The sequence below is a fragment of the Triturus cristatus genome, chromosome 1_2 (genome assembly GCF_964204655.1).
Source record: "Triturus cristatus chromosome 1_2, aTriCri1.1, whole genome shotgun sequence".
NCBI classification, from domain to species: Eukaryota; Metazoa; Chordata; class Amphibia; order Caudata; family Salamandridae; genus Triturus; species Triturus cristatus.
The window spans coordinates 1,055,738,594-1,055,751,503 of NC_140580.1; the positions used below are offsets into that span (position 1 = coordinate 1,055,738,594).

General features: G+C 41.4%; 1 protein-coding gene across 1 annotated transcript in view; it reads left to right on the top strand.

Annotated features, from left to right (window-relative positions):
- ADAMTSL2 (ADAMTS like 2) overlaps nt 1-12,910 on the top strand; it is a 238,272-nt gene that overhangs the window by 73,278 nt on the left and 152,084 nt on the right. The window contains exons 3-5 of the mRNA XM_085612518.1: nt 3,793-3,935; nt 5,889-5,964; nt 12,684-12,786. Of these exons, the coding sequence (XP_085468644.1) occupies nt 3,793-3,935; nt 5,889-5,964; nt 12,684-12,786 (322 nt within the window). The remainder of the gene's footprint in view (nt 1-3,792; nt 3,936-5,888; nt 5,965-12,683; nt 12,787-12,910) is intronic.

Below are 12,910 nucleotides of genomic sequence, written 5' to 3' on the forward strand. Positions count from 1 at the left end.
AACTACCCCCACCCCCACCAAAACCCCACTTACCTCACCGCCTCACCACCTCATCCTGATCTTTCCTCCTCCTGCTCTTCCTCCGAGCTGCAGCCAGCAACAAGACCACACATATAAGGCATATGTGTGGCTAAGGGAAGCCTGTTTACGCTTTCGATGTCGGAATACACGTGGCTGAGGCCACGGTGTTCTGACTGTTTCCTTTCCCAGAATCTGGAAGCTGAACAGGGTGGCCAAATATCATCAGGTGGAAGGGGGGGACTCTATGTCCTCTTGATAAACAATCAGTGTAAAACTGCGTGGTGAGACCACAACCTATCCAGAAGGTGGCTCTTTGTCTACAAGGCTGTGTTTGCAAGCATTGGCTCTGTTTGGTAACTGTCCCTGCATCCTAACTGTGTATATTCTTTTCTGTTATAATGTTAGTTTTAAATTTCATTATTTTGTGTAATGTTGGGTGAGGGAGGTGATGCTGTGTTCTGAAGTTGTGTAATGATGCTATGTTCTGGAATGTGGTGTTGGTTGCTAAGATGGAATTAATGGTCGGGGAATTCTGACTCATGTGGCTGTGGTCTCTGATACTTGAAACCTAATAAAGAAGATTACTTCAACTTATCTGAAGATGTGTGAGCCTTCTTCTTGAGACAAAACAGTATGTCGCTGTAAACAAACTATTGCTAAAAAGGTTTCTATGTGAAAGCATTTTTCTTTCTGTTACCATATTTCTCTGCCATTGTTTTTCTGTGAATGCACCTTTGTCTGTAGCAAATTTTCACTGTAGTGCTTTTTCTGTGAGGTATTTCTGTGTTAAGGTTTCTCTTTAGTCATAAACATCTAGTGGACTTCATCAGGGCAAGACTGTGGGCAAGTTTCAATATGGAGGCTGTTGTTCTGAAGGATGAGAATGTGGCACAACACTTGGCATAGCTGAGCAAATCACATAAAGTCCCACTTACTGTCCAATAGTAAATCTTTTTGATTGTGGCCTCTGATAATAAAAAGGTATTCTTATACTAGATCCACATTTGTTTCAAAACTACAGAAAGAAAATATGTGCCTGGTACTCTGGGTAAGTATCTAGTTTTTATATTCTTCATCATCTAAAGTCATTATTTTGGTGTGCATTGAGACACTGAAGCAGATTTACAGTGTGACAAAAGGACTGCCAAACCACTCAGGTATTCTGCCAACACAGTGAAAGACAATAAATACTGATTTCCAACCACTTTGGCAGGGCATTTTTACTGAAAGTGACCCTAACAACCATTTCAATTTCAAGGAAATTTTAATGATGGACATTCCTAATTTCATGAAAATAGTTTGTCCTCCTTAAACTGGGTGCAACTATCTGGAGTAGACAAGCCAGTGACCCTGTGGTGGATTTGCCGCCATCTAAGAATTTCCAATGGAGGCGCCAGCTGAAGCCATGCTGCCGGAATCCTAATGGTTCTCCTGATGTTTATTGATGTGGAGGAACCACATGGTTGCCAGAGCAGGACATCTGATGGTTTATCACTTATTTGAAACAGCCTCAAACCTTATCTCTCATTTTAGCCACTAGTGGAGAATTGGCAGCCATCGTAAAAGCTCTTTTTGTCTCAGAATACTATGATATCTCGAGATCATTTAATGTTTTTATATGGTTTCAGTATCAAGTGAGGTTTTGAAATGCACCTTTTAAAGGGCCTTTGTTATCAAATTTGAACAGAAGATTTGAACTAACCTGCAAGTGCAGCAATGGTAGTGCTGCAGCTTTTTCTATTCAGATAGATGTTGTCAGTCATATATAATGATGCTTTCAAATCACACACCCACACTGAATAGATCATGTATTTTGTGCTGAGGGTCATGCAATCAATAACCACTATAAACTGGAGTACAGTACATGATTGTACCCTTTAATGCTTCAGGTTCTCAGACTGATTGCCTTGACTTGGCGTTATATCCCAAACTCCATGACATCAGTGCTAATATTGGATTCCATCACCATTCTGTATGTTTTCATCAAAACATGTTTTTATACAGTTAGTGTTTCTATTGTTAATTTAGCCACATGCCCTTGATAGCTGGAAATAGCATTAAAAACTATTCCTTGAATCACAGTTAATGCCCTCAATCAAAAGGTTTCAATGACTGCATGTCTACCGAAGCAGAAGTGGAGGATGCTCCTTCTCCCACATCGCAGCAAAGAGCTGAAACAGCGTCCCCGCGCATCTCTGGACCATCCCCTTCCTTTCGGAATTCCAAATGGCCCTCAAGACCTGGCTGTTCGAATAAGTCTGCGGGGCTTACAAGCACCTAAATAACCTATCGGGTGATTAGTCGCTCTTTATAAATCCTGATTGACTGAATGTGGACCTAATGCTCCAGTCTTAAGCTTTTGGTTATCAACCCTGTGCATTCCCTAAACTCTGCTCTTGAGTCATAACAACTTAATACATTGGACTACATTTCTATAAAATAATAATTTGTAATACGCTGGAGTCACTAAAACATGGAAGGTCTTTTCAAATGTACACCTCCATGTATCTGAGATTTGGGTCTATTATTGAATGACAAAAATGGCTGGCTTACTTGAGTTAATTTCAGTAGCGGCATGTCCCCTAGCAAAGTGGGGGGGTTGGCCAGGTCGGAGGAGGGAGGTGGGGAGAAGGAAGGAGGGATGTGGGGAGGGTTCGGGGATAATACATAAATAATTAAACTTACCTTGCCGCCACCACCACCGTCTCCTGCAGCATCTCCTGCTTCTGGCCCTTGGCACAGGCACCCAGCCTGCCCTGCTGCCAATCATGAAGCTCCTCTCACATGAGAGAAGCTTCAGCATTGGCCTGAGCATCAGCACCTTGCACTCCCAAGCAGACTAGAAGCCTGTGCCTGGTCTTTCCAGCCCCAGCAACGCAGCTGGGGCTGGAGAGAGCTTCACTGCGCATAAGGAGTTTGGCCGGCCTGAGACGGCTGACCAAACACCTCATGCGCAGTAAAGGGAGTGCCCACCGCTTCCCGACCAGCAGTGTCATTCCCTGGACCCGCCCCCAAGACTTATCAGAGTCCATGGGGTGGGTCCAAGAGATTAAAATAAAACAGTAAGAAAACAGGTTTAAAACCCGCTTTATTGTCGTTTTATTTGCTAGCAGTGGCAGGGAGGGCCGCACTCCTCCGCTCTAATGGGGGGCAGCCAGTGGTTAATTTCTCAGGCCTGCGCCTTTCTTCCATAACTCTACGATGATATTTAGTTTTTATTAGTTACTTCACATGAAAAGCATGATTACACCACGTAGGTCTTACTCATTTAGGTGTAAGTTTAGAATTGCAGGTAAGTGCGAGGGGAGGAAATTTAAACCCCCCAGCTATAACTTTATTGATGTTCACCTCATTTGCAAGGCTGTTTACCTGCCATTCCCCAAGAACGCATATGACCACTCACCTGGGCATCAGTTACAGCATTCAAAAGCCTACATTGATAATGGAATTTCTTTGTATGTAAGTAGTATCATAAGAAATCTATAGCGAGTATGCAGTTATGATTTAGGATTTGATGTGTGCAAAGGAGTAACATTTTTATATGTAAGCATTATATGCATTCCGAAAATAGTTTGTAGATCATGCCCATGGTGTCCTTAATGACATGTTGTCATCATCTGGTATCCTAACATAAAAGATAATATTTGGGGCAGACTATGTTTGAAGCAAAGGCACTGTCAGATATCCATGTGCCCACCTGGCCCTACAGAGAATTTACTGAAAACTTTCTGACCACAACTAACATACATTTTCCTTGACTGTGATAAACAGGATATTCCTCAAACGTCAAACAGTCTTGAAGAAGGTTCTGATGTAACGGCATACTGGTGGGGTGAATGGACCAAGTGGACAGCCTGCACAAGGACATGTGGTGGAGGAGTCAAGTCACAAGAGAGACACTGTTTGAGGCAAAGGTACTATCACTTAGTGAGCCAGGCTCACACCTTGTGCTACATGCAGAGCATTGCAGGCTGAACTGCTGTGCATCCTTTGTCTATGTACTTCAACCTGATTTATTCTGTGCTCTCTGAGATTTCCCACACTATGTACCTTGTGAAGCAGGAATCTGGTTCATAAAGATTCAGGCTATTTAAGAAATCTACAATTGTGATTTAGGCAGATTTCTGCATGTCATGAAAGTTAGAAAATTCCCCATTGTGCATGGAAAGTATGGCAAAATATGAAGCTTCATGAATATGCTTGATCCTAAAGTAGGTAATGTACACAAGTAGAGAAACAGCTGTTTTTCTTTTATTCCTTCACAGGGAATCATCTTCTCCTGCACTGTTTGTTTTAAATATAAGGTTGTTTGGATGTCCTTCACGCCCAATTTACATAGATGAGATTTTTCCTCCTACTAACTTTAGGCACATAAATAGGTTTGAAAACTGTTGTGAAGGTTTGTGAATGTCCCCAATGTCACAGCTTTTTGGGTGTTCAAGGTCTTTCCATTAGCTGCTACCACCTCTACCTTGGAAAACACCCATGTCTCTTCAATAATCTATTTGAACACTGATATCTTCTAAATGTCATTTGTCTGGTCCTTTGTTTTTTGGGTTCTCCTTGAGCAACTTGAGTGCTCTCATATTAAATAAATTCAGTATCTGGTCCTTGGGCTACTGAACTCTTCATAGGCACTCAGAGGTCCATGCTTGATAGAATCTCAATCCAGTCCCTGGGCTCTTGGATGCTGCATTTGCACACAGAGGGCCTTTGTGATAAGGATCAGCATCTGGTTCCTAGGCTCTTGGACTCTGCATGGACACACCGAGGGGCTTCATGATAAGGTGCAGGATGTTGACCCGAAGGTCTTGAAGTCTGCACATAGAGTAGCATCATGGTAAATATTCACTGTCTCGGGCTCACAGACTGAATGTATATTAAGAATTCTTCAACTGTTTTTTGAGCAATTACACTCTCTCTCAAAGGCAGATAGAAACCTTTCATAGAGAAGACAATGTATCTGACCCCTTGGGCATTGCACTCTGCATAGGTACACACAATCCCTTGCTGTAAAGGATTTGGCAGATGTCCTTTGGACTCATATTCTGTGCATGCGGGTAAGGTATAGATTTGTTGTGTGACTCTGTTGGCTGAATGCAGGGCACCTACACTTGTGCACAGCCAATTGCATGAATGTAACTATTGGGTTACCATCCGTTTACTGGTCATTCACTTTTTTCATGAGCAAATAAAGTTTATTAAAAGTAAGGAAGGTGGGGAATGACTTGACATCTGGTCTACTGGCTCCTAAACTCCACCTGCACATACTGAACAGTGTGCATAGTAAGCATTTTCACAGTGGTTCTTCAAATCTTACATTACTTCACCCTTATTATGTAGTATATCTAGCAACCACCAGTTTCTTTATGATGGAAATCAGTGGTCACTCTATTGTTGTTTACACCATCTATGCAAGATTCCTGATTATAGTTTCATATTTGACATTCTTTGATTGTCTCTGGGAGAGGATCATTGCAGGTGGTTTGCATTGATACATTTCCTACTGTCTCTGAACTTGATTGTTGAACATGGCCATTTCTGATGTTCATGGGAAAGGGTATTTCAGAGGTCATATATACAGGCGATTTACGATTGCCCCTGGACTATGACTGTTGTACACCACATGTGTAGATTGCAGTGCAACATGTCTTCCGGTATTTGTCAAGTAAGAGCTTCTAAACTATACCCTTCATCACTGCATTGCGCAACTACTAATACCTTCCCACCTGTCCTGAAAAATCAATGCATCAATAGCACATATAACTGGAACTTGTAGTTTTAATCTTAGAACATCCTCTGATCTCTTGTTGTCATGTACACCACAACAGTCAGGTTTGAGTAACACCTCTATGTTATCTTTTCAGAAGGAAATCCATAAGCGGCCTTGATAACAAAACCTGCACAGGGACCTCAAAAAGATATCAACTCTGCAAAGTACAGGTAAGAAACAGCTTTTTGTCGTTAACCATATTCTATGAAGGAGATACACGTCCTTATTTTAGCAAGACTGTCAAGTGGTCTGGTGCTACTCAGGTTTGAATGAAGATTGTATCATACCGTGGGAGGCTCCAAGTCTTATTGGATGAATTCCAGTACCATTACACCAAACGTGCCATCAGTGCATCACTTTTTTACAAAAATCACATTGAAGCAGTTCTACTCTGGTTGAAACTCGTGTCAGTTGGGTATACCCGCATGTATTTTTCTGTCATTGATTACTGTGCGATATATACAAATCTTCTAAGTTGCAGATCTACATAACCGTGGCATCATGCATTTATTATTATGTGTAGAAGAACTGAAGGTGTTCTGTTTATCAGTGCTTAATTTGTAAAAAAAAAAAATTGAGTGAAAGGGCCCTTCTCGGAAGCCCACTGCAGCCTGCACCACCCATACCCTGCCAGTGCTGCCAACGGCAGTACCAACATTACACCAAACCATCGCACTCCTACAAGGGTGAGAACTCAGACTATTTCAGGCCACACAAAACTATAATAATGGCATGAGAGGCTGGTATAATTTACTTTCAATTTAGAATGACTTTAATAGACATGGTATTTTGTGCTCATCTCAATATTAAAAGAAAACGCACCGCCATGTGTTGAACTGTCACTAAAACCAGCGCTAACAATTAAGTGCTGATCCCGAGCACCGGAAACCACCAGCACACATTAAGCACTGTTGTTTTCCCCTAAGACTAGTAAAATTGTGCTCAATTAAATCAGATTTGGGGGTACATTACAACAAAAATATTTAAACAACCTTTTGCCTCAGAAGAAACATATTAACTTCAACCTGTGTAGTGATAAGAGGAAACAGACCATGACTCTCATGTGAGAATGGGAGGAGCTAAAGAAACAGCAGCATTTTGTATGGCACTGCAATGACCTGGTGGGAAATTATTTGGTGGACCATCTATGTGGTCTGTTTATCTGTACACAAAGTGGGGTAACTCAAGGAGATTTCAATACCTCTCGTTCCCTTTCGCTTATTCACATTTTGTGGGGTGGCTGGCATCGTATGGATGAAGAGCTGAGGTTACATTTACCCCTGAAACCTAATAAGAACTTGTAAAATGTTCATGTTCTGTCTACTGAGGAAAGGAAAGAACATATGTACACCATGGTGGGGGTAACGTTTCCAATGTACATGTCCAACCTAACGAGAACATTATAAGCAATAAATGAGTTTGCTCATTATTGTATGCTGCTTTATGAAAAACAAATAATATTTAAACACGAAATCTACTTTTTTTTACACATGTTAATGAGACCAGTGATTATTCAGTCATATTAGAGCAAACATCTGCTCCCTGAAAGACCAGCTGAAACATTTGCTCACGTTTTTCAGTTTATAGAATGAATCTTGCATGGCTGCTCCACATGCTATGCTGCAAATGTTCTATGCATCTTATGCCTCTCGGCTGGTCTCTGTGTTGAATCAGTTTTATGTGTGAGGGAAGCTTACACTGTAGTTGTCCATAGTGTTGCTGTTCTAGGTTTTTACTGAAGGTTGATAACAATTTCTACCCTTACAAACGCGATTGCCAATTTGTGGGTTCTTGTAGTACACTCCAAATGCATCATCCTTTTCAAAGTCATTTAGAGCCTTTCTAGATCACAAAAGCTACATCAATATTACATTGATCACACGGAATGTATTTGATAAGTCCGATCAATAAAGTTGGACTCATTGACAAGGCCTACTGTAGCACCCAAATTAATATTTGATTGCCTGACAAAATGTTGTATGCCAGAATATTGATATCAACAATATTGTCATACAAAAATATTGTTGCATAAATATGGTGAACAACAATATTGACTTTTAGTACACACTGTTTAATGTGCCAAATATTAACAACATATAGATTTTCACCCAAAACATAATAAAAACATCAGTATTGAACACCAGAATATAGTGTACAAAAATACTGATTTCCAAATATGAAATAAAGACAAAAAAATATGTCGGACTAAAATATTGTCAAAACAATTCTAAAAAAAAATATATTATCATATGCATGAACCAATAGATAAATACTTCAATGTACTATCAAAAAAGCCAAGTTAAGCACAAGCATTTACACTCACCAAAAATGTAAATACATTACTTAACCATTAACATTCAAAGTTTCACCTTGAAACTAAAACTGCCCAATTAACAATTGAGGGGTATCTATCTATCTATCTATCTATCTATCTATCTATCTATCTATCTATCTATCTATCTATCTATCTATCTATCTATCTATCTATCTATCTATCTATCTATCTATCTATCTATCTATCTATCTATCTATCTGTCTGTCTGTCTGTCTGTCTGTCTGTCTGTCTGTCTGTCTGTCTGTCTGTCTGTCTGTCTGTCTGTCTGACTGTCTGTCTGTCTGTCTGTCTGTCTGTCTGTCTCTTTCTCTCTCTCTCTCTCTCTATATATATATATATAAAACACCTACAAATCCGGAGTTCCGGGCTGCGTTTAGTGACACTCCTGGTCAAGCTCCAGAAGCCCAGCATATCACCTACTTCGTCTCCACCGATAAGGATACACCAGGACACTACCAGGATGCTTGACGTTTCAGCCGTAGCCTTGTCCACAGTCATGGAGACAGAGCTAGCAAAGCCATTTACCCTGTTGTGGTCATTGCCACCAAGGTAGGACGACCTTGTGTAAAAAAGTGAAAACTATACAGAAATTGTAGTTGCCATCTTAGAGTATATACATTTGGCATTTTGCTATCACATATAGCTGGTGACTCCTAAAAGCATTCATACATCTTTGTCATATGTGTCAATAAATGGCCGTGTAGTTGCACTTGGCACTAAACTATAATTAACCACATGATTAGTTAAATGCACTTGCTTACAGGGAACCTGAACATTTAAACCCTATTATGTGTAACACGCACAAGCATATTATAAAAGGTATGTTAGAAAAAGTATAACAACACTTGTCGGGATCGTTGTCCCCCGTTTACATGTGTGTCTGCACAGTGTTAGTACCCTAATCATAGCACAAGTACCGCACGTGTGAGTGACAGATGATACAGTTACGTGTGGCAAACTGATTAGCACACATGGTAGTTGCTTGCTTGTGGACGATGGCCATCTATTGGTACCTGTTAGACCTGCCACCATTGGCGTTGGTCTCCCCTGCATTTATTGCCTTTGCCTCCTATGTTTTTGCTGTGTGTTGGACTCCGTTTTGCTGGTCTAGATGCTTTGGGAACTGTTCAGTGTCACAGTGCAAGAGCTCCCTTTGTAAATTATTGTTATGGATTGGTGTGTCCATGATTGGCTATTTGATTTATTAGTCAGGCCCCAGTACCATGCACTGTGTGTGCCCAGGGCCCGTAAATCAAATGCTGCTAGTGAGCTTGCAGCGCTGATTGCGCTACCCACACAAGCAGCTGGTAAAAGGTAACTCAGACCTGCCATTGCAGAGCCTGTGTGCAGTCTAGTGCTGCCATGTTGACTTGGCAATTGCACACACTTGCCGGTCCCTAAACCTTCCCTTTGCTACATATTAGACACCCCTAAGGTAGGCCCAAGGTACCCCTGTGGGCAGGGTGCATTGTACGTGAAAGGTAGGACATGCCCTGGTGTGTGTGGCATGTCCTGATAGCGAAATACGGCCAAGTTCATTTTTCACTATTGCAAGGCTACCTGTTCCCATAGGACAGAATAGGGAGTTTGTTTATAACATCTTATAAACATAACTGGCCCTGGTAACAAGGTAGAAAAATAAAGTTTAGTATGCCTGAAATCAGAATGTTAAAATACATCAGTTTTAGTGAGGGTGATTTTTACATTCTGTGTTGGAAAATAATACTTTTAGAAAGTAGGTATTTTCTTGCCTAACCATCCAGTGTGCCTCTGCTAGGTTGGTGTATTGCATGTCTGGCTTTTGGATGACAGGGGCCTTAGAGGGGCAGTGGCTCCAGAAGTCTGATGAGTCAGGGCTGGGCTAAATAGACCTGGGCTGCATTTAGAGTAGAGGGAGGAGATTTCCTTTCACCTGCATGGGCCCGGTGCCTTCAACGATGCTGTCTCCTCTTTCTGCCAGGAAGCTGCACCAGTGAGGACAGAACTGGTTTTGGCTGGGTACAGACACTCTCTGCCTTCAAAGAACAAAGGATTTTGGTGTATAAAAAGAGGGGCCCAGACCCCAGACTTTTAGATAACTTCTGGGAAATCAAGAGGAACCTTTGCCAAGTAGAAGAGCCAGATAAGCTAGGGAAGAATACTACCCCTGTGCTGTTTGCTGTCCGGGGTTGGCCTGCAGTGGCTGCTTACTGCCAAGGAAAGGAGAAATAGGACTTTGCTGTTTGCTTTGTCAACTACTTGAAGAAAAGATCTCAAAGTGCTTGAAACTGAGCTTGCTTCCTGTTCTGAAGTCTCATGAACACAAAAACTTCACCACCAACTCCCTTGAATTTCCTTGCTGGGAATTACAACCCGCAAAGAGGTGCCTGCTGCTGTTTAGGGCCTCTAGAGACTGTTTGTTGCTGGGAGATGGAAAATCAACGCAACATCAAGGAAGCGTGTAGCATCCGCACCTGTTTCTGACGCATCGCCGGAAAAAAACGTTGCAGCACCTGCCGCGGCTCGGGAAATCGCCGCACGGTGCATCGAGTGCAACGATCTTCGAAGTCCGAGATCACCGGCTCAAGTCTGCTATGCGTCTGCACGAAACCACGGATTGTACCGGATTGACGTATTGCATCGAGGTACCAAGACTGTCGCTTAGGGGACGCAGTAAGAAACCAACGCATCACCTCCCCACGCAGTAAGAACCCAACACATCACTTCCTCTACGGTAAGGAACTGACGCATCACCTCCCCTGCTCTGCAATAAGGAACTGACACATCACCTCCCCCGAAGTAAGGAACCGATGCATCACCTTCTCTGCGTGTAAGGAACTGACGCATCACCTTCCCTATGGCCATTTTGTTTGTTTTGCATGATGCATTTGCGAGAAGAGTGTCACATTTACAACTTGCATTGAACTGAACTATTTCTACCATTTGAAAGCCTTATTTTTATTACTATATTGTGGATTTTTGTCGTTTGGTCTTGCTTTGGTTAAGATAATTGGATTATGTAAAAAAAATTCCATGACTCTCTTACTTGCAAGAACAATTGGAGAAGTTGGGTTTGCAGGATTGTTTTAAGAGTCCCGGAAATATATCTGCAATTCCTAAGGCCAAGCTTAAAAGTGATTTTCTTTTACTTCTGAAGCATGAAAGAGATAGCAAAGAGATGGAAACAAAAAGGGTCATTGAGCACTCACTGCTAATTAGCTCCCCCCGAATTGAATCCTATCTTTCTTTTTATTTTAATCAAGCAAAGGTGTTTTATCTGATCAGGTTCAGGATGGGTATTGCTCATTTACTGGTATCGTACCCACGTGATGCATATTGTGATGCTAAATTAGAACTGTGTCCATGTAATTCAATTTCCGCACAAAGCACTTTGCACTTTATGTTTTTTTGTAAATTGTATCTTAATCCCAGACGCACTTTTTTAAAACCATTATTAAGATTTTTAAATATAAGAAAGTGTCAACCTGCATTATGTCATCTACTTCTTTTAAATAATGAATTCACCTGTCTTCTGGTCTATAAGTATATCTCCGCTGCAGTTCGACTTCGTAATGTTGTCGGAAAATTAATTCCTGGGTATTATTCAAATTGGTTAAAATTTTAATATGTGTATTATTGTTAAAATAATGTTTTATTTGTTCTTTTATGGTTGTCATTAAGCTGAATAAAGATTTTTGACTGACTGGCTATACTGACTGGTTTAGATTACTTATTTTTCTAAACTGGTGTGGTGTCCATTTGTAGTGTTTCACTGTATTACTGTATGTGTTCACAAATGCTTTACACACTGCCTCTGAGATACACCTGTCTTCTCGTGCCAAGCTACCAAGCGGGTGAGCAGGGGTTATTTTAGGAATGTATCCCCCTTACCCTGACTAGAAGCAAGGGTCCCTATTTGGACAAAGGTACCTACCTCGGTTAACTAGAGACCCCCATTTCTAATAGTACCCATACCACCTGTTAGAGGGACGTACTCTGCCGAAGGCCTGTACCAATTGCAGGTTCTAATATAGGTATTAGCATGCCATCTGATAGGTACCTGCGGTCCTAATAGTATGGTTCCATAGTTCTGCCATCAAGCCCAAGTGGGCATGTACACCCCAATTTGAATTTTTAACCCCCGTGATTGAGCAGGCATTCCTATGTCTAAATGTGAGATCAAATGCATGAGCTTCCTGCCAATAGTTAATCTAGCCCATGTGGGCATTGTAATCACGTTCAATTCTATTGCAGGTTCCAGATGCAAAAAGTGGTTGCTGGGCTCTTATGGCTACTCCTCCGTATCATGCAGTGCTCAAACCTGTGTGAAAATAGAAAAAGTGAATTAAAACAAGATATTTACATCTGGAAGCTAAATACAGGATAAAGTTGCTGTTTGACATATGCTAAAAAGTGGGCGGAATTCTACCCCAAGTGACTTCTAATGGGCATTTCTTAATTCTACCGCTCCCCTGATGCAGCAGGCCTTTCCAAACCATTATAAGTTGTTAATACTATGCAAGGAAGCATTGCAGGCACTGAAGAACTCAATAAGTGCTGCTTTTTCTCCTCTAGGAATGCCCGGCTAATGGGTGGAGTTTTCGAGAGGAACAGTGTTCATCATTTAATTCCCATGTGTACAACAGAAAAACATATCAGTGGAAGCCTTTGTATCCTGGTAAGCAGGCACTGCCTTACTTTGGTGACGTCACTCTGCGCTGTTCCTTTTTCAGATACCTTTACATCAGATCACATCAGAGACCTTTGAATATTCAGTCGATGGAATCTTATCTTTGCTTCTG